This window comes from Coloeus monedula (assembly GCF_965178545.1).
Source record: "Coloeus monedula genome assembly, chromosome: 15".
Lineage (NCBI taxonomy): Eukaryota > Metazoa > Chordata > Aves > Passeriformes > Corvidae > Coloeus > Coloeus monedula.
The window spans coordinates 12,159,472-12,187,357 of record NC_138795.1 but is presented as its reverse complement, the minus strand read 5'-3'; the positions used below and the strand labels follow the sequence as shown (position 1 = coordinate 12,187,357).

Sequence of the window (27,886 nt, the reverse complement as noted above, 5' to 3'; positions counted from 1 at the left end):
GATTATCATGGGAAGGCTTAAATTGTGCTTCAAATGCTCAGAATGCATTTTTCAGGAACCACAAATCCTGAGTTATTTTCAAAACCTTCACTGAGAATTAGAGAAAAGTCTTAGTCATTGACCAAAACAGGCACAGGTCAAGAGCTGGCTGGATTGCTGAAGAGAAATCCAGCAGTTCTAAAGATGCATTAAGTATGTCTCTTGATCATGCTGTCTATCTCATGAACCAGTAGTAAGTAATGTAGAGATATCTGTAGAACATGTAACTATTTAAGTAGGAAACCCTAAGGAAATTATTAATGACTTACTGGTTTTACTATAAGGCAACCACAGGGTCTGAGTAGTTACTGAGCAGCAAAAAAGCAGATGAATACCATACCCAGACACTCTGGAACACAGCTTTAGGCAACTGATCCACATACAGCTACGAAAGCATCAGTCAACATCAACTACTGTAATTTTACTGTTCACAAATACCGTGTTTTGCTAATGATGCTAGACTCGCGTAAACTCAAGATTAGTAACAATAAATATTTTGATTTAAACTCCCAGGGATCTCATTATTGCTAGAATTGTGACTGGATTATAAATTGAGAACAAAATAAGAAATACAGATTTATTTAAACAGCGGGAAATAAGCCTATTTATCAGGAGAGACCATACATTAACTGTTTTCCTTTATGACCTGTTGGTATTTGAGCACAAGGCTTATTTGAATTCCATGTTTTAGTGGTTTAAGTTAATTCCATTTTTTGGTAATGCAATTGTTCTTCCTGCATGTCTTGTGTACGTCTGTGCTACAATTATTAATATGGAGGAGACTTTCTTCTGGCTTTGAACAAAAGGAATTTTGATACCTTAGACTAATCAGCCCATCTGTGTCCTGTGAACTGTTTTGATTGAAGAACCACAACAAATACACTCATAGGAATTTTGTGCTGCTGCTTTAGTAAGAGTAGAGACCAAAAGGGAGAAGAGGGAGCCGTCCTGTGACCGCCCACTGCAGCCTGCACTGGATTTACTGGGACTTGCACATGCCAATTAACAGCTCAAAACTGTATCCTACCTACCTGCTCATATCCTACCTACTTCCCTACTCCTTCATTAAATCAATTTTCCTAGGATTTTCTAACACTTTTTACAGTTGTCTTTACATTAGTGTGGTGCCTACAGAGTGGAAAAAAAAGACCAAAATCAGCCCCTTCAGTTTTACAAAGTGTAGCATCTGGTCCTTTACTTACAGAATCATGTGTAGGGGGTGAGGTCTTTTCATTTAGAGGAGGAACACTTAAGTTTAATTTTTGGTTATGCATACAAACAAACCCCTTATTTTCCCTAAACTTTATATTAGTTCAGATATGTTAAAATAAAATACAATTTCCATTTGGACCTCAATAACCAAGAGGAAATTTTATCATGTTTATGTGTAATGTTCTCATGCAACTGAATCTTAAAATTTAATTAACATGCGAGGTTAATTTTCCCATCCCTTCCATTCTGCAGAAGTAAAGAATTGCCTGAGATTGACTGATGTTCCACTTAAGGGCAGTCCCACTCAATTTTGATAAACATCACACAGGAGACATCAATAAATACCTTTTACTAATAGCATAAAATAAGTATAATTCTGTTTAATACTCAAGCTGATAATCTACTTGGGGTGATCTACTGGGCATTCAACCCAACAATAAAACCAAATTTAATTCAGGAAGATTCTGGTCTGTCAAATCAATCAAACCATTGTTGTTTGTTCTGTATTAAAGGGATAAGCCACATTTACCATTATTCTATTTTAAAAGGCCCCAGAGCATGTGGTATCCTTTAGTTTTAGGGAGAGGAGATGTGCTATGAAAACGTGAAAGTCTTAGAAAATCTGTAGCTGCCCCTGATCTCATGTTAATGAATCTCATCACCAAATACAACCTGCCCTAAGTAAGTCTTCCCTGTCTCCACTGTGGCACTTCAAATCTGCTGTGGTGGCAACCGAGGGATCATCTTTATGCCCCACATGAAGACAACCCTGAACAGGGAATGGCATATACATTTACCTGAGGAACCTATTTTTCCCACCCTTTTTCATTGCTCTTCAATTCTTTTAACTCCTAATCTAGACACAGCGCTTCACTAGGAGACATCACTACACACTGAAGTGAATTTTTTTTCTTATTTCACTCCTTCCCAGCACATTTGATCCTTCATTTTTTTCAGGACTGTGTCTTTGAATAGAGATCAGCATCTTTATTATTTAAGCCATTTTGATCACTTCTAGTTCTACAGTCCAGGTAGTTCCCACAGAAAATTATGCCATTACCTCAATGACTTCCCTTGGGTTTTTCCCTCTAATGTCTGACATGATTTCCTCTTTTCAGCTTCAATACATTACTCTCTGCAAATGCTCCTCCTTGCTTTTTGTAAATGATTATCCTCTCATAGAGTCAATAGGTGTCCTCTAGTATGATTCACAACATTTTTACATTTATTTTGGAAATTCTATTTTCCATGCATAAATAACTAAATGTAACTACTTGTTCATGTTTATGGATGGGTACAACAGATGCTATTTCCTAGCAGTGTCTGACTAAGTGACTAAGCCCACACACGAAGGAGGAAAAACAAGTAAATAATATAATTTATATCAATAATTATTGATAAGAAATGCAAATGTGCTAATGCATAATATGGTGTTGCATGCTCTTTTAAAAAAGAATAAGATTAGTTTTATCAATGATGTCTTTTTTTGAATAACGAGCATATTCAATCACTATAATTTTTCCCTGTGGGTCACCAATTCCATTGTTTTATATTCTGGTTAATGAGAAATAATTCCTTCTTTCCCCCTTGTTTAATGGTAAAAAGTTCAGAGTTTCTCATTTCATTTCAGATATGGCCTTATTGGGTTATCTGATGAATGATAATTTCCATTCCCATACTCTTTATGGAGCATATATGAATTTTAGTTTCCCTTTTGAAGTAATACCTCAAAAGAAGATATTAAAAAAGGCAAGGGTGGAGTTAATTTTAATCTATCACTTATTCTATGCATGCTCAAAGAGGAATTCAAAATTCAGCACCTCTAAATTTTTCATTATCTTAATGCTCCAGCTTTTACCCTGGCTTTCTCATGAATATACACTATAGCTCCTACAACAAATCTTTGTAATGAGATCTCTCCAGAAGGTTGTTCTTGGCTTCATGGTACCTCATGAGCTGCACCAGAATAGTTCTACCAAACAGTGAAACTGTTCACCACACTAACAGGATGCTTGCAAATTTGAAATTGAGAAATATCATGGTGTTTATTTCAAAAAAGGATTAATTTAGTCCTCTAAATAAGTAGAGTCAAGATCAAGATCAAACCCCTTTCACAATTCATTACAATTCTTCAGTAACAAAAGATAGCTTTTCATCACTGAATTCTTCATGCATACACATAATGGCAAGGAAGGAAAACCAAAAAATCTTACTGAAGAAATTCTATCGTCTCCCTTTTATCCCATAGGTGAGAAATAAATTGGTCTCTTTTCTGTTTCTGTTCCTGTTCATGCACACAATTTTGTTTCTGTAGGTGTAGAAATTTGTAAAAACTGCACTACAGGAGGAGAGGTCGTACCGGGATAACCAGAGTTTTCTGCAATGTCCCCTTTTCCGTAAGACAAAGTAATTACACCACACATTGTTTTACCTCATCTGCTGTATCTCAGAAGGCATAGAAAGAACAAAACAGACGTTTTGGATGATTGGAAAAGTGCTATAGTGCACTCAGTGATACACAGATTTACACTGTTCTTAACAGCATAACATTTATCAGCGTAATATATAAGGAGGCTGTCTGGTCTCTTAAATTCTCAAATAGCTACATTGCAGCTAATATGGAAGGAATGAGTTTTAGAGCTAATTCTATACATCTAAAAATGCTGTAGCATTGGTAGATTTCTTAACTTTTGCTTCAGAATGGATAAAGACTGTGTTCTGATCAAAATATTTAACAAGAAACCATCACTTATGTTGGGAAGAAAAATGAAACCACTGCTTTTCCATACATTTTAAAATTTCCAGTAACAAGTCGTGATATCATGGAAAGCTATTGAACTTCCGACTCCAAAACCCATGCTACATTTGATATATTGATTTCGATTTCTCACGGGATATTTTTATGCATAGAACATTCCAGAATACATTTCCCCATTATACCAAGGATCTAAATCAACTGTCACAATTGAGTCATCCTGAGGTGCTTCACTCATATTTAGATTTAGATACCTGAGGAAGAAGGTATTGAAGATGTGAATTTCTGAATTCCTGAGCACATCCTTTATTATAAGTTGCTACCAGGACCGAAAACATCAGCCTAGGTATTTGTCTCTAGTTTTTGAGATCTGTAATTTATATCTTTTGAATAATGCCTTATACAATAGTTAAAAGAGTAAATCTGCTTCTTACTATACCTGATTTAAAACATTAATTTACTGACCACAATTTAATCAGATGTGGAATTATTTTTTAAAGCCATGGTACTCTTATTTCTCGTGTTCAAAGCTAACAAACGTAAGAGAGAAATTTGCTGAACTGACACTGTGAAAATATAGTATACTGGGAAGGAGGAAAATTGTGATATTTGAGGTTCTTGGTTACAGGCAGGAGCAGGCAACACAGTTCAAAAAAGGAAGGATGCAAAGATTATTCAAACTTCTCTAACCCTTAAAGAAATTACTCAATTCTTCCTTCTCTCCAACCCATATTTCCCATCACTCACTGTTGCTTTCAAAAGCCATACAAATTGCTATGTAACTTTGTGAAGAGATTAATTTCCTTTCTGTCAGGAGTAAATTTTAACTAGACCAGATGATTCTTTCATGAGTACACCTTTGAAGACTGCATTCAGAAACATATAGATAAAGACACAGACATAAGAGTTTATACTGATGTGCTTAGTTCTCTAAATTGCAATCCAGAGAGTTAGAGAAAATCCTTTCCCTGCATCTCCCTTTGTTTTCTCTTCTAGTATCTGTTAAACAAATCAAAATAGCTATAAAACTCATATAGGAAATCATCATACGCTCAGATTTTTCTTGTAGACATGTACCAGACTCTACAAAGTTTACAGTCTCATTTATTTATTGTCTTCTGTGCTTTATTTACTGTGATAGAGTAGCTGACTGAACTCTACAGTTCCATTAAACAAAGAAAAAGGAGCATTTATCTACCCTAGGTCAAGGGTTCACAAGAAAGCAGGCAATAATACTGGTAGAAAAAAGTGAAAAATTACTCTTTTGTTGTATATTACCTGAAATTGCACACAAAGATTTACAAACCAAGACATTTTTTTATGTGTTAATTAATACTTTTTGAACAGAATTTTATCTTTAGCCATTCCTCAAAATCAGTGAAGTCAATTTATTGAGGAGCCTGGCTCACAATTCAATAACAGCTGCAAGATGGTAGCCTCAAACCACAGAATAACCTTACGCTTAATTACCTTCCATTTCATCCACAGGAGATGATACAAGAATTCTTAATGCAATACCCCCTTATATTGCAGTTCCTCTGAGAGTGATTAAAGGAAAACAATCTGAACTATGCTTTTGTGGGGTTGCTCTGTTTTATTTTACCTGAAGGGTCCAAAAGGGAAAAAAAAATCTGAAAGAAGTAAAGCCAACCTTTACATGAACTGGAAAGAACAGATTTGTAGATTTGTGCTTGTCTGTTTAGAATTTCCATGTTTGTGAACAGTAAGCATTTAAGACCCAATTTTGGGATCGTGTCACAGTAGAACAACTCAAAGAGTGAACACAGAGATGTTGATGAAGACCAGGCTTTGTAACAATGTTTTTATAAAGACATAATTGCTATGTGGTTTTATGCCTTTCTCAGGATTCAGCACCAAGTGCAGAAAAATAAATGCATTTTTACCAAACTGTGAAGAAAAAAATGTTACAGAAACAAATTGTTACATACCTAAGTAGAAAAAAAAATCTTAAAAACTTCTCTGAGACAATCTACTAGATTGTATCTAGATTGATACTTTCACTTTAAAAAGCCCAATTCATTTTATGAAAATAGTCATAGATATATGGGCTATTTAGGCCTCATTCATCAACTTGTCATTTGTCAGGTCACAGGTTGCATTTTTTTATCTTTTATTCTTTATACATTCAAAGTTTTACTACCCATTCAGCAGTCTTCTTGAATTGCAAACCATTTTCTTCTTTTAGGTACAAGTGTGAGAAAACCAAGTATGTGAAAGACAGGCAAGGCATGGCTTTTGGGAAAAAAAAGCTATGTATCAGCATTACTTTATATATATATATAAAAAGAATTTAAATAAGTATATTATGGAAAAAATAATAATGTTTTAACTGATTTTTTATCCAGCATGTAATACTGAAAATCATAATACAACACACCTCCCAGTCCTGGTCTCAAGCGGTTGTCGTAACCATCCAGAAGACGATCCAATATTCTGGTGAACACTGTGGTGTTGTCTTTAAGTTCATCTTGTGATGAGGTTTGTCCGTAGCTGAAATACACAACAGTTAACACTGAAAAACAGTAATCCACCAATAACCTTAGAAAATGGTAATTCCAAAATCCATTTAATCTCGCTTATACTGGTCTATGGTCACATAACCTCCTCCATATAACAAGACTAGTGCTTTATAGAGTTCTTGCACGATTACATTTTCTCCTTAAATTGTAAGTTTTTAAAAATCATTAAAAAATCAGTGCCCCTCTATAAATGGTGAGCAAGTAGAATGTTAGTTCCTTAATGTTTATCTCATTACTCCTTAATGTTTATAATGTGCTAATATGTGTTTTTCTCAGGAAAATGCTCATTTGTCAGCAAAGAGTAATGTGTTTAATTCATAATAGCTATAAACGGTTTGCATACAAACAAAGAGACAGTAATTTAGAACACTGAAAAGTACTGACAAAAATAGAGATATCTTCTTTTTAAATATAGAAGTAGATTGAGTGAGTGTGCATTTTCATAGATCGACATATAATTTTGCTTTTATTTCTCATTTTTTGGTAGCAGTTATATTTGGAGGAATATCCCCATCTTTGCCTTTCAAATGCGTAACAAAACCATCTGTTGATATGAAAATCTCTCATGTCTATAAAGCTTCCCTTAAAGATACCTATGTATGTCTCTAACTCAGTCAAAGGTCCTGAAATTTTACTTGAAGAAGGATAAAATTTAAACTCTTTGAACTCAGCTACCAAAATCTAAACTTCCATCAATACAAATCAGAATTAAATCCTTAGGTTTAAGGGTTTCTGTCTGCTGTAGATGACACAAGAATCAACCTTTTTCTTAAATCTGAGACCTTTACCTAATACTCTGCCACAGATGATTTTTTTAATCATAGATTACATGATAGATTAAATCCTAACCCAGTAGAGGTTTTTCATTCATTGCTGGGAAGACTTCCATTACAAACAAGTGGAGTCATCAGGGCTAAAAGCTGCTTTTCAAAACATCATTTTGTTGCACACATTACTACTGAACTGGAGAAACAGTGCAGCACCAAAACTTCTTCTTAGGATCAGGTCTAGTGACAGAAGTGATTCTTCCACTGGTCAGCCTGTCTCCATTCAGAGTACATGGTTCTTGGTTCCCTGCCAGTCCTTCCTGCTCTAACCACCAAAGACTTTCTCAGGAGGAATATGATGCTACATGAAATGATCAGGTTCTGTTAAACTATGAAATTATTTTTCTGTGTGCTGCATCAGTCAGACATCCTTTGTGTATCCTACGCTTACATTCCACTTGGATCAAATACAGAGAGAAGGAGGAAGGATGCTCTGAATATAGGTACTCTGGAAATGCTTCCAAGTTTATTTTGCAGCACAGGTTTAAGTATTTAACACTATAAATTTAAATCAGTTTCAGCACTGACATCCACAGAAGTTTTAATAATTTTTGGTTTATTTCCATAGGGTGTGGTATTTTAATGCATATAAATCACTATTTCCAATTAAAAGGCAAAATCCCTAACAATTAAAAAAAAACATTATGAATTTCCTCTAACCGTATCATACAACTTCACTTAATAAAAAAATTAATTGATTTATATTTATTGATCATACCTACAGTTGAATTTCAAGTCACACATACTAATTTTTTTTATGATTCCTCTGTTACCAAATAACAAGTTCTTCTGCTGTCTGTAGCCAGCATTTTATCTTTTAAAGGATCTTTCCTCATAAAGCTTCCCCAGAATTTCAACACAGGACCTTCAGTGGATTAAATTTTATATTAACACTCATTGTCAGAAAAAAAGCTGCTCTTTATACATATCTCAAGGATATCAGAAGGTCATCAGTATTAAGGTGGAAAAAGGACACAAAAACACTTCAGAATGTTAATGGTAAATAAATGAGTATGTTTGTGAGGAGGCATCAGGAAGATGGGCTGGAGGCAGCGCAGTTGGATACTGTGCACCACTTCCATGCTGGGAGTCACATTTGTCAGTGCCCTCACCTGTTCTTCCCACCATTTTAACAAAGGTAAAAAGCACCATGAGGGCTGGGTTTAATTGGCATATGAGGGTTGGGTTTAATTGGCATATGGTCACAACAGGAAGATTCTGAACATTTATGCACATGTGGGCTAGACTGTAACTCCAGAGTGATTGTGACTTTTCATTCAAACCACGTATTAAAATAGTCCTATTGCTGGGCTTTTTTATGATAAAAAGAGTGACACGGGAAGACTGTCTTTCTGTATCTCACACACTTTATCTAATTTATCAATTGTTTTTTATCATAAAGCATTCACAGCACTCCAGAGGGAAAGCAAGGCTACTAGCTATGACAAAATGGCTTTAAACCCACATCTGCTTCTTGTAAGGTGCGTACATTTTGAGAAAAATATGACTGTATGCAATTGTGTTTTCACATTAAACCCCAGTCTCATAAAAAACTGTGCAGGGACTCCATCTACAGGTCATTATAATCCTGACACACCATCGGATTTTTAAACTCTGGTCCAGTGCATTTTAATTCTCACATTAAGAATGCACATGCACCCATTACAGCAACGATAAATATCTGTGCATAGATATTACTAACAACCTGCACATCTATAGAATAAACATGTTTTCAAAAAATTCCCTAGCTAGGTCAGATGAAGTGCTTCAGGAAGACTTCAAATCTTGCCTTTAATATATTATAAAAATAAATGTATTGTTTCTGAAACATTATTCAATACAGCAGCTGTTACATGAATCACCCACTCCACAAAAATTTAAAATCTTCAAAGGCAGTAAGAAAATAAGTTCCTCTAGAACTGTGAATGCATAAGAAGACAAGACTAACCGTGGAGATCAAGGCACAAATAGATCTTTTAGGGATCACTATTGGCAACAACAACAGTCTACTGCTTTCTGGTCATTAGGTAACATCATTTTCAAGCATATTAAATGTGTTTTATAATACAAAAATATATCTGAGAGTCTTCTTAAATGTCTTCACTGAATTTTGAATTGGAGACAGTACTTCAAGCATACCTCAAACTGCTTCATAGTCTTTAGTTAGGCTACTAGTTGTTTGATGAGGTGTTTTATGATTACAAATTGTTCTTTAATTAACGTTATTTTTAGATTATTATTTCAACAAATATTCCACAAATACAAGTGCAGAATGGTCTTTCAAACATAACTGTCATGGGCTTTGAGCTTACAAATTCTTCTTCATGCAAGCAATCTCCCTTCACCAGGAAGGTCTACTTCAGATTTTCAATACAACTACTAAGAAAGCACACAATCCCGACCAACAAAGAAGTGAAATTATGCCTCTGCTTGCAGGCACAATTAAGTTACTAAAAGCATTTACATGAGATTTAAAAAAACCCTTCATTACACTTTTTTTCCCTCTGAAGAAACTTGTATTTCTGAATAGTCATTACATAAGAATAGAAAAAAAATTGCACAGGTTTTTAAGAGTTAGTTTAGTTTCAATTTGTTTCAGAAAGCTTTTGCTTTATTTTTTCACCATATTGACCAAAAAATTTTCATGCAAAAAAATTGTAGTTTCCTTTTAAACTTCCCTTACATTTAGCTGGGACTTGAACAGGGATTAACTTCCCCCAATACACTTAGTGGTAGTGCAGCCCATGCAGAATTTGTTTTATGCTGCTACACTAAATTAAAGGTTCCTAAAATATGAAAAAATTTAAAAATATCTCCCCACCTTCTTTCAGTCAGTGCATTCAGGAGAAGGCTCCAGGCCCAGAGGCAGTCACAAAGCACCAGGAATCCCTTCATGGTGGACTCTGGAACTAGAAGGAAAATAATCATTAACATCCCCCCTGATTAAAACAGGTATTAGGGAAAAAAAATCTGACATTGGAAACTTCTGCAGAATAATTTGATGTCAGGCAATGGCCTCACAACAGTAGAGCTCATGGCATTCAGAATAAGGGTGCACGGCCTTGGTTATTCTCCTGGTTACCTTTTACTTTTAGACCCAGAGACTGAGGATGAGGTTTATTTTGTGGTAAGGGTGTATTCTTTTTGCATTACTATTGAACTTTAACAAAAACAATTACATGTAAAAGCTGCTGTCCCCAAACCCTGTGGCAATTCTTACTCAGTTTTCCCCTGTGCTGACAATGTCTCAAGGCACCTCCACAGCATTTACAGATAACCAAATGTAGTTGGTTTTTTGTTTGACTTGAACCAGCCTGAGCCCTTCCAAACCTCTGGGAAGGTGTCAGTATATGGTAGTGTGATTGGGGAAAGTGATGCTTTCCTCACAGCCACTGCTCTGCTTTGGTGTGACGGAAACAACTTTCTTCTACAGATACAACAATCCTCCTCTTCCCTGAAATAACAGCATCAGAAAAGGACTAAAATGAGCAGATTCTAGCTCTGTGATCTGCTGCTACATAGGCACTTCTTTAGGGCTAAAGGGCACAATTAGTAATGAAACCATGTGCTGACGACATACACATCATCTCCTAAATCTCTACCAGTCTCTGAACGCTGCTAGGAAATGTTTTTGCATTAGCAGCCTTTTCCTCCTCTCCAAGCATTTTCTGTACTCTCTCCAGACTTCACTGACTTACTTTCAGTTTACCTTTGAGTAAAAAGTAACACAACTCAGAAAGTTTCTTCTGCTTTCTAATAAACCATAAAATAGAAAGTTAGGTGATATTTGTGGAATCAGTGTGGCAGATTCAACTAATTGCCCAGGAGAGGTTGCAGGTCCCTTTATGTATCAATTCAATGTGTGCTGGGATACAGCCGATTTTTAGGATTTCTTACATTAAATAAGGTTAACAAATATGAAGCCTGCATTTTCCCCCAACAGTGAATTGGAGGGCTTTTTACATGCCCAAGAAAATGAAGCACCGTACATAAAAATGTTGTTGTAGCTTTAAATAAAGCTTCCCCAATTCACTGTGCACTCTCAGGGACAATTTAAATCAATAAAATACCGTTACAAAGCGGTATGTAAGCAATGAGATATAATTAATGCCTTTATAGCCAAATGATCATCAGATAAGCATTGAATGGAGCTGAGCTAATCTAACTGGATAGGAAGGAGCTGGATGTGGCAGGAAAGCGTGGATAAAGATATTCAGGGACGAGACTGCATCTTAACTTGCTCTGTAATCGGCCCCCTTACATAGGGAAAGACAACATCAGTGGCTTCAAAAATCACCTTCTCTCGGTCCTGCCAACTTCTGCCTTTGCAAAAGGCTCCTCGGGATAAAGAAAGGAAAGTGAATTATTCTGAACTATTTTGATCTGTTGAGCTCCATGCTCGCCCCCCTCCTCCCAACATCACCCCCTGCTTCGATAAACCCATCCAGGCACTATAAATCCCGAAGAAGGAAAGTTTCTTGCGGCTGGAAAAAGCAGATGTTAACTAAGACTTTGAATGAGCGTTAAAGCCCAACAGCCCCCGGCCTCCCCCACCCGCTCTGCCTGACAAGCCAGCGCCGGTTTTCCCATTCAAAATGGGAGCAAGAGCCACGGTTCTGGGAGCGTTTCAGCAGCGCCCACTGAAGAAAAAAAAAAAAAAAAAAAAAAAAAAAAAAAAAAAAAAAAAAAAAAAAACCAGGATAATTAAAAACAAAATCAGGGGCAAAAGGGGGGCATTTTGATGCATTTTGACTCACGGTGAGAGATTGAGAGATTTGCTCCTCTCTGAGGCTCAAATCGAGACTTGTTTTCCTCCCGGCATTTCAACTTTGCATCCCCCTGCCCGGAGCAGCCACCCCTCCCACCGCGCCCGCGGGAGGGAAAAACCCAAACCCAAAACCTTTCTGCGAGGGACCAGCGGAAATCAGTCGGCGCTAAAAAATAAATAAATAAGATAATTGACAATGCCCATCGATCGCTGCGGATTTTCAAGCTGGAGGGATAGGGGGAAAAAAACCACCCCGACCCGGCGGTACCTGCAGAAAGAGGGGAGAGGAGCCGCCCGCGCGCGGAGACGCGGTGCCCGCAGCCGGGAGCGCCCGGAGGGGTGCGGATGTGTGTCCGTGTGGGTCCGTATGTGCCCGCGCGCGCGTCCGGGGGTGCGAGCTAACAGCCGCCCTTACCGGAGCCCTCGGGCGCGGGTCCGCGGCGCCGCTGCCCGGCGCTGCCCTGCCGGGTGCCCGCCCGCCGGCGCGGAGGCTGCGCGGCTCCGGCTCCGTCGCTCACTCCGCCTCGGCCATCGCCGCCGCTGCTCCGCTCCTCCGGGCTCAGCACCCAAATTTCGCTTCCCAGTATTCCGACCGCCGCTACACAACAAAAGCTTTCTCTTTATCAAGACAGTAGTAATACGTCCCAGGGTAAACCGGATGTGAAATAGGCTGTGACTTCATGCCAGAGAGATTTTATTTTAGAAAGGAAGGTGGTACCAAGCTCTCATCTAGAGACCAATCCGCCCATTTTTTATATGCAGCACAATTTAACTTCCAGTGCTCTCGCCCTAATCCCTTTCTCTCTGGCTGCAGACTCAAATCCTTCTACAATCTGCAGCATTATTATTACTGGGGGGAGGCTGCGCGGCCGGGGGAGGCTGCGCTGAGCATCTTTATAGACACTTGCAGTTTACAAAACAGTCTATTTTAAGGGTCGTACATGAAAAATATAACCGATCTGTGTTAGCGTTCAACTTTTGATCGAGTATTTAGTCGAGGCATAAATATGAATGAAGGCTGGCCAGGGGTATTGAGGATGCAGCACTACGAGCGTGTGCCTATAGGCTGTATGCACCTATAGGGACCTGGCGGCAGACCATGGCTGTAACCAGACGGGGACAGAGATGCTGTGCAATACTAATTAAACGTAGGTAGCACGCATTTTGGGCGAGACCCGTAGGAGATGGATAGGCTCCAGGAGCCGGCGGCTCTTCCCCACTTTCACACGCCTTTAGTCGGCAGGTACCACGTTCACCCGACGCGGTCCCGGGGCTCAGCTGAGGACTGTGCTCGGGGGCTGCCAGCCCCTGCCCACTGTCCCGCTGTCCCTCAGGGCCCCGCCGGGCACCGGAGCCGGGACATTTCCCGGCACCGGCGGGGCCCGCGGAGCCCCTGGCTCGCTCCCGCGGCGGGTGGAGCTTCAGCCGCTCTCCGAACACGCGCGGTGGCCCTGCCCTGCCCCACCCGTGGTGACCGAGGGGCACAGTCCTGCCCCACGTTAACGTCACTTTAACCCCTATCCAGACCTCCTCCCCTCAGGTGGGAACGAGCTGGGCGAGCCCGGCGGGCGACGGCACTTCTGCGGAGAAACAACGAGAAAGTTGGATGCATCAGGTCCGGAGAGGCGTCGGTGTGCGGGGGAATGCAGGCAGCGCTCACCTGCCCAGCACAGGTTACGGTCCCTTTAGCTCGAGGCGCCTTTCACCAGCTCCAAGCCTTCTGCAGAGATGCCAGACATTGCTGCCACGAGCACAACGTGGTCAGCTGTCCTTGCTCTGGTTAATGTAAAGATAAAATGAAGTCCTTCATCAATGTATCTCTTCCTTATAAAGCACTACCAGCATCTGTGGGGTGGAAAAAAGAATTTTTTTATATCATATGCACCTACTGGATTTCAAATACCGTCTACTTTCCCTCTTCTCAATGCCATCACTGATTTAGTTTCTGTTCCCTCCTATGATGCTGCTCCAAGGGAGATCAAAATCCATATATCTTGTCAGAGATAACCTGAATTGATATCTTGCATTACAGTTAAGCTATCTGTTGCAAGCTTTATCCAGATTTTTAAATCAAATATTGCACATTCTGTGCATCCTCATGAAATGCATGATCTGTTTGTCTCTGTAACAGCACAAGAAGGTTTTGATTTGACCCAAGAAACCAATGACATTCATAGCTAAGGCTGGCAGTAACTTCCAAGGTGGCAATCATTTCGGATAAGTGCCTGACATAACAGCCTAAACACTGCAATGATTTTCCTAAGCACAAGGAGAATAGAAATTTTGCTTATCAGAGTGCCCTGGTGCACCAACTTTACCCAGTCATTATGATCAATGATGAACAGCCACAGGTTATTTTAAAGGCTTGCAATGGACTTTTTGCTTAGTTTCTTGGCATTTCCAATGTAGCTCATCTCATTTTGATTCAAGGCTGTTAGCAGTGCACAGAGAAGTAGGGAACAGAAAAACCTACCCACTTTCCAAGGAAATTACAAGCAGTGACTTTTCAAATCACTATTACATAGACAGAGTCTTAGTGCCTAGAGGGATGTTTTTAAATATGCAACATTTTCACCTTCATTTGCTCTTAGCTAACACAATTTACTATGTTTTTGTTCTTCCACTGAAGCACAAGAGAGTTTTGCTTAAGCAACAAGTAAACTGAGGCCCTCGCCTGAGTTTACAAAAACAACACAATGAATTTTTATTAAAGGACATGGACATTTTGTGGCTGTAAAACCGCTGAGATTCTTTCCCCTGTCAATAGGGCATTAATTATATCCTTATAATGACCTTAAACTATTTTTTCTAGATGAATAGTGTGTATTTGCAAAAATAAATAAATATTCAACATAGCTTTAATATTTCATTTTCCCCTTCATTACTCATGAACAGAGGTTGTAAGTACATTTGCTCTTTGTGTGTGTCTGTGATAGGTATCTGGACAGAAAGATGGGCTAAAAAGTGGGTGATTGAATGGACAGAGATTCATGTACCTATGTGCACTTAAATCTGAGCAAGTGGAAAGCTGAAGCAGTTCCAGAGCCCAGGAGACATAGCCTTGCATCCTATAGTTTTCTTGACTTATTTTAATTAGTATATATACAATGGCAACTGTTTTTAGTTTACTAAAGTGTCAAGGGTTACACATGATGTTCTTTGCCTCTTTGCCTCCATGGACATACTTGCTGTGTGCCAAAGGATTATATGTTTTCCTGAGTTCTCACTGGGTGAAAATATTGACCTAAAATTGAAAAGTTGTTAATTCTCTCTCTAATTCACATCTGCTCAGAAAGTAGGACAAAACTATTTTTCCTCCATGGCTGAGATTCCTGTCCATCAGTGCTCACATATAACCCAGATTTTCTCTTTTCCTTTCAAAAGCTGTTATCGTAGTTATAATGTCATTCCATAGTAAAGGCTAAGAATATTTGGATGATATCAAACAGATAGGCTCTTTTATTATGGATTGGGTTATCAAAACAAATACTTAAGAAATAAATAAATAAATACGAATTGGTTTTACCAGCAAAAATGCTCTTTTGAAGGAAAAAAGCTAAGTGTCTTGCTTTTTCTCTTTTTCATCTGAATTCCACTGACCTAATCCAAACATGACTAAGGGTAATGCATTTATCAAAGAAGTCCATCTGTGGATTTCAGGCACCTAACTTAAGAAGATATCTTTGGAAATCTCAAGCTATATATAGCAATGTGCATAGTGCCAGTGAGTCTTAGGGTCATATGATTTCATTCTTGAACAAATTGTTCAAATGAGAAAGGAAAGATGCCTTTGAACATATATCTCCAGGTAACTTAGTATACTAAGTGATGTGCATCTCTGCAGTTTTACGGTCACATTTGGAAAAGGAAGATGTCAGGCTAACTTTTTTTTTTTCAAGCCAGATTTATTACTCCATAAAGTTTTCCAAAAGAGGTTATGTCTTTCATGTCACATGGGAATGTAGAACTATATCCTTTAAAAACAATATTATTAAATCTAAACAGCTTGGCACAACTCCTCTGTGTAGTGCTTTGAACCCTGATGTTATTGCAAGTGATTAGTAGCAGTGAAGTTAAAACAATTGAATCCTAATTTGGTAAAATATATTTATTAAGTGGTGGATTAAAATTGACATAGAGAAAGATTTTCAAACTAGTTAGAACTATTTTTGCTTTTAAATTTCTAGTAAGCACTTTTTGAAGTCTGGCCTATTCCTTTGATATATATACACATAGACGTATCTATATTATTTAAATAGGTCACCTGAAAAGAATATATTTTTCCAGTCTTGTGGGTTTTATCATGTTGTTCTTTGTGTATGCAAAATATGCATATGTTTTATTTTAGTTTAGGAATATATAACACAACTGAAATTCCACAGCAGAATGCTTTGACACAATGTGTCCTTAATAGCCAAGGGATTTGAATAAAGCAAATGAAACTCAGAGATTTACTGGCATACAGCAGATCAGATGAAGAATTAAAACAGAAAGACCATCTGCTCCAAAGCTTTGAACTCTCTTATTTACAAGTCCTGCTCTTGTGATTAAATGGAAATATTTTGTAAAATATATGACTCCAATTTGATTTCCAATTTAATGTTTCAGTAATATATCAAAGCACTGTTGTTAACCCTTTAGTAGACATAAAAAAAATTCAATGGCTTAACTTTTATTTCCTCCTTTAATTTACAGCCACAGTAAAGAAAATAAGACATATACTTGTCACTTAGTGGTGGATTTTTGTTTTGTTTTTGTAAAAGGCAAGTAATGATACACAAAACAGTTCACTCTTTTAATTCCTCTTTCATTTTAAAATAAGGTTTTATTCATCATCTCTTTCCTCTTCAAAAAATTAGTAGAGGGAGAAAAAAGAGAGAAACTTTTAGGGAAATGCAACTGAGAATCTTCATGAAAACAAGTTGCACTATTTCCAGAGTCAGTCTCACTTACAATGTCAATTAAAGACATTTGGATGTTCTTTCTAGAACTGTGTTGAAAATTGGAAGTGACATTTCTTTGAACTCATTATCTATTAAAAATGGAATAAAGATGTAAAATAGCTGATGCCCAGAAATTCAGAGATGATGATTGTCTCTTGAGCTTTAAAGTCTTTAAGTACAGTATTTCAAACAGAAAACAGAGTTACTGACAATTTTCTCAGATTTTCTAATCCACAGAGGCAACAATTTATTATGCTTTGCCATGCTATTGCCAAACATAACCACAAAGTTTAATCTGTAAAGGCAAAAATGGAGTATTCTTTCCTAAATAATAATAGGATTTCTAGTTTGGTGTCAGAAAGGAAGAATGGCATATTCATCTATTTTCTAAAACAACCCATTGTGGAATTTACAAAAAACACCAAAAAGAACAAAGGTCACAACTGGGAACTTTTGGGGATTACACAAGACTTGTAAATCCAGTGGTGATCACTGATGAGATCTTTGTCAGGAGACTTTTCCTCCAACACCTGGATTTATCTGCAGTGGACTACAAGCAACATATGTGGTTATCTCCTACACTCTCCCTTCTGCTGCTGAGGTGAAGTCTTGACTAGAGATCTACAGTCTCCTGGAGCTTTCATAGTACAAGATCAGCTGTCCTTAAACAACAAGGCAGCTCTCCCCACAGAAAATGAAGAGGGTATTCCTGGCATTGTGGTGTGTCAGTCAGTTACATTTCAAAAATAAGTAAATAATTTTGAGGGTTACTGTCCTTCCTGATCTGCAGATGGAAGAAAAGATTAGTTTAGGACTCAGATCTTAAAATGATGACTCGCAGTTTGGTGTACTTAATGACAGTTCATGTTCCTATGGACCAATGAACTCACCTGTATCTTCATATCTTCTTAAGTAACAATATTGATCTGTAATGATGATTTTTCCTAAAGTTGGATAGGACAAAAATCTACGTAAGGAGAAGTTCTAGATTACTCAAAATTCTTGAAGATCTATACTTTTACTTTTTTCCTTTAAAAAAATTATCAAACCATACAATGTTTAGTGCATTAAGAAGCCCTTGATACTGATCATTTGTGGATAAGGAAAATTAGTGACTATGAGAGGAATGGCAGTAAACTGAAATAAATATTAACAGATATAAGAAAAAATAAAATATATTTTTAAAAATTAACAAAAAAATCATTAAGAAAAACTTCAGTTCACCTGTCCTTCTATAAATACTTACGTTTGATTGAACTAAAAAATGTAGAGTCAGAATATCTCAATCTATGTTCAGATAGATGCTTAAAACATGTTAAAATCCATTCCTTTTCAGCCAAACATTTCAGAATCCACTAAAGGCCATGGGTTATAAATATTCTTAAACTTAAATGTGTCCCTCTAGGCTGAATTTTGCTGCTGTGTGCTTTGGAAACCAAATACCCTGCTGACTTCACAGGTGACCTTAGACACAATTACTGTCTCTCCCTGTCTTGGTGCCTTTATCTGGACTGAGAAGAGTGCAGCCTGTAAAGTTCAATTAGCCCAAATTCCTGTAGATTTCAGTGGGTGCAGTGTTAAGCTGGAACTTTTCTGCAAATTTTTGAAGTCACAGAAATTTGTAAAGCAAAGGTAACGAACACATTGCCTTATCAGGTGCTGATCCCACCCACAGTTAGAGGCACAGTGTTTGATTCACCCATTCCTCCTACTCCAGTGCCTTCCTCACTTCCTAGAGATAGTGACAAGGAGACTCATCAGATGATTTTATCTTCCAGTTGGAAGCACCATATGCTTCCTGACTGCTGATGTCACTGCATAGAGCTCTGCTTGCTCAACTGCAGTGCACTGTCAGAGTTCCCCTGCATGCACTGTCCTGTTCTAGAGGTTGAAGGCTGCTGTAGAAACAGCCACATAAATATTTTAAGTGATATTCACATTTTCAAATTAAATTTTTGCATGACCTGCTTAGTGCAAAAAATCCAAGTGTAGTGAGGGTTAGCAAATGGAGATGGGGAATACACGGGGGCAATCATTAACAGGGTGATGTAATGATACGATTTTTAGTTTAGATTTTGTACTCATCTCCTTTATAGTCCTTATCTAAAAGAGTCTCTTCTGCATTTTCCTCCTATTTTAAAATTATTCATGTTTAGCTTTATACCTACTGAAATTACACAGGCAAAACCTATGTAATTTTTCCAGAACAGTTCTGCTGCAAAATGAAAGCTCCGGGTGTTAGTGGCAGACATTTACAGGCAATAGAAGAGCAGGGCAGGGTAGATGGAAGTTCTGCTGCCCAGGGCTCCTTGTTTCTAATCATTTGCCTTCTCAGGTGGACTTCTCCTGATTTATTTTCTAGTTTGTGTAGCTTATTTTTGGCTGTTACAGATTATATCATGATTTATATGTTTTGAATCTCCTTGCAGAGCCCCCAGTGTTAGTCAGGCAGTACTGAAATTTTTAAATTGATTAATATAATATAAGCTAGAGAGCTGCTTGATGAACTTTTAATTTTTTTTTCTTGCTCATTGAACCATGCTGACTCAACTACAATTCCTATTCCATCTATTTAATTCATAGAAAAATACCTCACAATTGTTATATTTGTATGGCAAGCTTTGCAACATCAAATCTGCATTTGCGATAGTTTGCATGGATGCTTATATTATACTAGGAAATTATTGTTTTCACCCAGAAGCAGACAAAATAATCACTGGGCTATAGAGGCAAAACCCCAAACAATTGAAATTCAATATTTTTTGGACATTATTAATGAATGTAAATTTTAGTTGGAATTGAAACTGTTTTGCAATCTAATTCTGCCCTTTATTCTAAGGGAGAACTCTAGAAATACAATTTCTGAAGGTCTCTAATAATCCAAGATGATCCAAGTGTTTTTTTGGTTTTTGGTTTTTGGGGGTTTTTTGGGGTTTTTTTTGGTTTGTTTGTTTGTTTTTGTTTTGTTTTGTTTTGTTTTGTTTTTTACTGTTGAGTAGTATCCACAGTTTTGTAGGTGTAAGGATTAGCTGCCCCGTACATGTAACTGGCCCAGCTGAGCTGAGTTCACCTGGGTTGTTACAGCTCGATCTGGTTCCTACCCACCACGCTGTTCAAACAAACTGGGATAAAAAGCAAGGAGGCTTGCTCAGGTAGTATGTGAAACAGCAGCCAAGTTCATATGGAGCCACATTTAGCCTCCATAGTCTTTACTTGCTGCTTTCATAAAAACTGTAATATTTACCAAGTCTTTGCTGTGGGGATATTGGTGTGCATTTTTACCTTTTGAGACTCCCAATATTAATTTGGTTTTGGTTTAGAAATTGAACTGTTTCTTATGAAAATTAGGAAACGTGTCTGCATAGAAACAGTACCTCCTAGGTCCATATTGGTTCCCTAAAAAGGGTTATTGAGCTTTTTTGTCTTTTTGACTGCTGCCAATCAAGAGCAAGGAAGTAGAAATTTGAGGAATATTTGAGCTAACAGTTACTGGTGTTACTGTTAGGGAAGCCACTTTTGCTCTTGTGCTCAGTTGTGGGAAAAAGAGGTCTGTATTTTTGAGAGTAACTTGTTGGCATGGTTATGGAACCATCCTCTTGATTGCCATGGTCTACTCTCAGCAAAGAGAATGAGACTGCACAGGCTTTGGACAACACAATGCTATTATTAGCAATATTTCACAGACTGACTAAAAAGTTATTGTGACTTTCTCATTTTGTGGGAAGGTAACCACTAAAGCAGTAAGTTATTCATTTTCAAAGTATAACAGTTCTGCTGGTTATTAAAGGCAGGGTTCATCTCACCCATCTCCAGCTGTGACTAATTAGATGCCTAAAAGCCTTATGCAGACACCATTTTTAATTGACAAAAAATGAGATGTACCCTCACAATACCAATAAACATTTAGCTAAAACTTAGTTGCATAAATGTAATAATGCAAAGTCAGACCTATAAAATATTGCTGCTATTTTGTAGCAGTTTTGGTGGGTTGTGCTTTTTACACTTTTTAAATTTGTATCTCATCAACTGAGAGTTTGAGGACAAATATGCAACACAACAATATTTTGATACTGAGCCATGTGTGATGCCATGACAATATCTTCTGTTTTTTCAGGACAAAACCCTAAACCATATCGGTGTATGGGATCTCTTGTCAAGAGTGGAAATACTTTCCTCCTTGCAAACTAAAAGCAGTGTTATTCACTAACATATGTAATTCAAACAATAATTTGAGACATCTAAGTGTTGAAATTACTTAAGGCTGCAATACAACAATTTGCATGTGACATTTGCTTTACCAAAATTCTGTGACAAAACCTTCAGCTGTAGTGGTATCATGAATTTCTCTGATCAGCTGGGGATGCCAATGCCCCCATGACTACAAAACTCCTGGTATTTTCTTTAGTATGCAGAGTGGTTTGCTTTAGTAACTAAAATATATCAAGGTATGCTTTACCTTGGATACTAGAGACTGGAGGTCCTTTTCCAGAGACAGTGATACAAACTTATCAAGTGGGACAGCAAACCAGCACATGCCTGTAAATAAAACTGTTCAGTCAACAGAATTGTAGTTACTCCAACCTCCTAATGCTTGATCTTGGCAGGTAGCAACTAGGAAGGGCTCAGCCTTGGACTACTCCTCTTCCCAGAAAGAAACAAAACAGAAGAGAGAAGCTAAAGAAGTCTCCTGAAGGCAAAAATTCACTATCACAAAATATCTGCTGTAAAATGTAAGTTCTGTCAAAATGGCAAATTTTGTTGTAATTTAGGCGAATCAGCCAGAAGGTGCTTAAGGAAATAATTCTGCCTATAATTTTTATTTTTCTACCAATTTTCTCTTCAAAGAACAGAATATGCACTCTTCACACTTTTTCCCACATGGTTTTTCTGTGCAATTTTTCTAGTTCTATCTTTTCATTTACCTTGAAATTAAGTAACATAGAAAAAGTATCAGTCACCCAAGCAACTCAGGCATTTTCCCCGTTTTGGAACACATGTTCATCAAGCATAATCATTCCTACTGTCTAAAGCTAAAACTTCTTTTCCATTAATGTATTACTGTAGAAACATACAGGGAGCAGGTAACAGATTGTAGCTCAGATTTTTCCATTAAAGCTCAAAGGTTTTTATTTTCTAATAGCATAGCAGGAATACACATATTTTAAAAGTTCTTACAATCTAAATGATGAAAAATAAATGAAATCAGAATATGTTTCAAAGATAGCCTTTTTTATCAACCCCTCATGTAAATGAGGATTTATGTTAATGTCTTATTTGTATCTTGTGGCCTTTTGAAGCAAATGTGGCTGTTCCTATTCCCTGCAGTTTGGCTCACATTGGGGAGGAGTCTTGAAATGTCAAAATTCAAATCATTGCAGATTTAACATAATCAAATGATGTTCTCCAGGTGTGTATCTGATATGGTCCAGTAGTAATGCATATTCAGCCTACAGGGCTGGACTAGAAGTAACCCTCTCAAAACGCATAAAGGTTGGGTGATGATCCACAGCATCAGCTATTTTGCTCTGGATACCTCCATCTACTGGTTTACGGTACATCTTAATGCAAAGCCAGCCTATGACATTTAAGTATTCATCATAAATTTTATTTTACGTTAATCCACCTTACCTTTTGCCATATGTTTGAGGCTGATGTTACAGATTTTAGACATGCCAATATCCATGTCCCCAGCACTCAAAATTATTTTCGGGAGCAGACCTGCATATATCTGTTTATGGTTACGCCAGCCATGAGTTTCTCTGATTTAGAATGTTGTCTCCCTGCTTCCAACATCCTATGGAGCTCAACCTTTGTCTTTTTCCTTTTTTTTTTTTTTTACTTTTTTTCTTCTCATGTCTGCAAGAATAGGCCTTGGCTGTGTAAAATAGTCATTGTTTCTTGCATTATCAGATTTGCTTTTTGTCCTATATAGGATTTTCTGTGGGATCCTAGTACCAGTCCCATTTTCCCTTCCCTGCTGTATGCTGACATTTTTATGTGTATTATTAGGAAAAATGAGATCAATCATGCAGATTTATTGAGCAAGCACAGTTGAGCCCTTTGGGCAAGACTCCTTTAATTTCTTGGGGTATGATTTTTTTTTTTAATTTCAAAAAGTACCTTTTACAAACTTGGACTGCCTCGAAAATTATTTAAACCAGCAAAGTGAAATACCCAGAGCAGTTGGCTCATCCTCTCCAGCAAGTCAAGGAATTTACAGTCATGTAGCCCATCTTGCGCCTCACTCCCACTTCCCTTGAGAGACAGACCTGCCAGTTCCCTCTGTCACAGCAGGAATGAAGAAGTGGGATTATGGAGATCATCATGTGGAGTATGTGGGGTGACTGGAGGGAGCCAGAATCGATATCTCCAGTCATTATTATTTTGTCAGTAGGTAATGAGGATCTGGGCATATATTCAACAGCAGAATAAAGAACTTTAAATACAGCTTCAACAGTATAGAGCATTATCAGGAATAAATTCAAAGCAATCTTTGAAAGTGACCTAGCTTTTTCTCTATCAACATTTATGCACCTTATTAAAGATTATTTGTGTGATTTAGAATGCCATTCCCCTGTGAGCTGTTCCCCCATGTTCTAGTGAGGGTTATGATGGTGGGGAAGTTTGGATTTCCTTATGTTTCACTGATCTCATTAGAAATACAAAGAAAATTCTTTGATTTTTTGAATAAAACAACACCCTGAACAACTTCAGCACCTGAAAATAAATATCTCTTTAGAACTGGTCAACAAATGCTATGGAAATACCCATTCTTAAGCCTGTTAGCAGTGACACTTAATTCACCAAGACTGCCTACTGTATATTCCTGCACCTTTTAAAATAGAAGCAGCTCAGCACTTTAGAAAGTTCTGTGTAGGATTTTGTTTTGAGAGCCATATTCCCTCCAATCCATTGACAGAACTTTATATCAATGATGAGATGGTTTCTCTTACTGCCTGTGTAATCACTAATTGTCAATTACTGCAAGAAAAAAAAAGCCATTCATGTCTATTTTAATATTTATATAGGAAGCACTAGCCTTTTCAATATTAACGGTGACTGAGCTTAATTAAGCAATTCAAACTGAGAAAATACAACATAGTTTACTCCTCATCAAATTAATGTACCAGGTATTGTCAATGTGGGACCTATTCACAAAAAAAATCTGCTAATGGCACTGTTTAGTAGAACATTTCATTAAAATGTTTGTTGACCTCCACAAGATTTTATAGAGCAATATGCTGCAAACAGGGGTGTTACACTAAGAAGCAACTCAGAGTCCTCAGGCAGGTGCAAAAGGGAGCTCGTTTATTCCAAAACCAGGCCTTTTTAAGCAATTAGGCCTTTATCAGTAACATTCCATTAAAGCACAACAACCATCATTCAATCAACCATAATTCAACCAACCACCATAAACCACGATCTGAACACTTGATGTTACATAACTTGTTTTCTATGGTTACGTATGTTTTCTACCTCTATTCCAGCTTAGTCATTACCCAGAATCCTTTTCTACTTAGCTAAAGTAACAGAAGTGAACCATGATTTTACAAGGGTAACAAAGCCTTCCTTTTATAAGGTTTTACCTATCTGCAACACAGGGGATGCTTCACCAACTCCTCTTCATACATTTGAAACCTAATTAAAGCAAACATTTAGTGAAAAACTGTCTTCGATTGACACAAAGCTCAAGTGGGCATTTCCATGTGTAATATGGCAGGAGGAGTTTTATGTGTAAAATTTCTTTAACTGTACCTTCTAGACTATTTATTGTATGTGTGTGCACTTAGGGAAAAAAAATTTACTAGTACAAAGCCAGTGTAAAATAGCAAGTGCCAAAAGCACAAGATTAGAAGCCTAGGTTTGAGAGGTCTTTAGTGAAGAAACACGGGTTATATGGTTTCACAGCTCTCAGCCTCTTTTATTTCTTTTGTAAGTTTTGATTTATTCAAAATATTATACAAAATTAGAAAAAGTATGTAAACTAAATATAATTGCTGTTATATAGTGAACAATACTGCTTGCAACAATGAAAGGAAAAAAAAATCTGTTTGGAAAAATGTGTGCTAAAATGGGATTATAATTTATTTTTTACCCAAATAGATTTTTATTGAGTTATAAAGAGAGACAGTTTTTACAATTAAGGTGAATGTGTGCATTTATTTCAGTATGCCAAATTAACACCTTTACAGCAAATTCTTTGACAGAAGAGCTTTTTAAAGACCACTGCAATGAAGAATGACTGACAATATGGAGTAACACAGAAGGGACCTCACTAGTTTTCTACGGGAGGAAGAAATTGGAAAGCTAAAGCTCTCAGAGGGCAAGAGTCAGCAATGTAACAAGGAAGTCCTTATCAGAATTGTGTCTGTTCACCTACTACATAGCAACCATTGAAGTTGAAATTCAAGTGACAGGTCTCTGAAGGTACTGTAGAGAAATGTGAAATATGTTTGTGAGATGTCCAATCCTCACAGAATTATCTTAAAGAATTAAACATAAAAATGCAAAGATGTAGACAGAGCTGTCTTGATAATGAGTAATAAACAAATAATTTTTTACTATAAGGCATTCTTTTTTGATGGCAATGATGGCATCATGGTAAGAATTAATGTTAATATCAGATGCTCTTATGTCACTCATACAGAAGGAATAACTTGGAAGGTTTTTTTATGCTGCAGTTTGGTATTGCTTAATAGTTTCACTACCTACTGTAAAGCGCAGCTTCCAAAGATTCAGAACTGAACAGGCATTTCAGGTAATTCTATCTAATTTGCATTAAGATTTAGCAAAAAAAAAAAGGAAACAAACACCAGAACAAAATTTATGTTGAAACTCTTTAAACTTTCTGTAAAATATGCTGGATTTTTCCATTGTTATAGCCACATAAGAGAGTTTTTCCAGTGAAGTGATGGGGACAGGCAATTCATAGGAATGCACAATAGGCAAGCTCCCTTCAACTTGTCTTAACGCAGGTTTACTGCGGTGGAGGAAGAAATATTAAACCAACAAAAACTTTAATCTTTAAAAGTTCCCGAAGGGTGAATTTTCATCCTTTCTCTCTCTTCAGATATAATATCTACATGTATTCTCTACTCCTTGGTAATTCTATCAGACTATTGTAGTGTAGAACAGTCCCATTCAAAAGGGGTATTTTATGCCCTACCAGTACTCATAGTTTTATTTCAGTTTTCCTTGCCTCACCATCAGGAAGCCTTCGTCCCAGCATGGCCTGTGCAGAAGTATTTGTGCTTCAGCAAGGGAGCAGGACTTTATACTCCTGAGTTGATCACAACAACTGCAAAAACAACTTGTGACACCTGGGAGTGTCCGTGAGTTGACATCCATGTTTCAAGTGTGCAATCACAAGACATAAACTTGTCAAGTGAAAGAAATTTGGTAATAAAAAGTATACCAAGAAAAAGAAAGCCGAGGCTTGCACAGAAAAGAATCAGCAGAGGTGTAGCACCACAGGAGGAGAAGCAAGATGTGAAACACTCCTGATGCACTTACTGGTCCTTTGAAAATATGGGATAACACATGCTTCTGAATTAAGCTCAGAATAAATCTAACCAGGAGAACACCTTATGGATCTTGCTGTAACAAAATGTGGCGAATTGAAAGTCAAAGCTATGAAACACTGTCAAATTTGTGCTGGAAAAAATATTGTAGCACTACTAATGGGTTTGGTCCTGAACTTTGCACCCATCATTTTTGTAAGACATAATGTTTGTTAAATTCTTCTAGAGAAATTGCTCTTTAAAAGGACATAAATATTATGCAATTTTAATACATGCATTATATGCTCAATTCCTAGTCTTAATCTCCCAGCACCATTCTTCAGCTATTGTTATGTTTAGTTAAATAACTTCTTATACAGGGCTAGTGATGTAGTGACTATATGCCATGGATGAATTATGGAAGCAATTTAATATTCTAGACATTTATTTATATTGTGACATTTTTCATCAACTCAGAAGTTGCAGTTGTTTGCTTAGAATAGAAACTACTCACAAATCAGCAAGTAAATCAAGGTTTCTGAAATTCTGTGTCATGGCATATGATAATTGATATTTAGCCATTACAAAGGATCAAGACCTTATTCTTGGCCTGGTTTTGATGGTGTAACTATAGTTGCACTTATATCTTATGTCCTATGTTATTAAGGATCTCTCTAAATCAAAGTTCGGGGAGCTCAGTAAGTTTGATTTATCTTGGATGCTCATTAGGCAGAAAATGAATATGAACTTGCTCTTAATGAATGCAGTTATAAGTTATATTTCTGCCTTGGCCTTTTCTGCACATTTCCAAAGTCTTGATTCGGAATTCAGAGGAATTAATATATTGACTTGCCAGGGATATTGGCATTTGTCTTGCTCCCACTTCAAAGCCCCTTTCAAGACTCTTCAGAAGATTAGCACCAGGCATGAGAAGATAGATAACTAACCTTCCCAGGAAAAATGTGCGTGTCTTTTAGGAGCAGGTTCGCAGGTTTTGTGGTTGGTTTTTTTTTGGTAAGACTATCAAGAGAGCTATAAAAACACATGCACTCAAAATATCCCACTTTTCAGTGTCTCCAGGATTTCAAGTCATACCTCCTAGCCTTAAACAAGACAAGCTCTAGCATTAAGTTAATACTTAATTTTTCCAGCAAAATGATTATCCTGCATCCACACTTTACTAACACAGCTTTTGACCACACCTAATAAAATAAATCAAAAAGTAAACAGCTGAGTTTATAAAACAAATTCTTTGTAATTCTTTTTAAAACAAGAAAAAACAAATTAAAGAATCTCTTCTTT

At 37.2% G+C, this 27,886-nt stretch overlaps 1 protein-coding gene across 1 annotated transcript in view; it reads right to left on the bottom strand.

Moving 5' to 3' along the window:
* Positions 1-12,823, bottom strand: part of GABRA1 (gamma-aminobutyric acid type A receptor subunit alpha1) — a gene marked incomplete at both ends in the record, with an annotated part of 40,380 nt that extends 27,557 nt beyond the window's left edge. Inside the window, 3 exons of the mRNA XM_082291780.1 lie at positions 6,405-6,517; positions 10,195-10,282; positions 12,766-12,823. Of these exons, the coding sequence (XP_082147906.1) occupies positions 6,405-6,517; positions 10,195-10,282; positions 12,766-12,823 (259 nt within the window). The remainder of the gene's footprint in view (positions 1-6,404; positions 6,518-10,194; positions 10,283-12,765) is intronic.
* Positions 12,824-27,886: the final 15,063 nt, after the last annotated feature.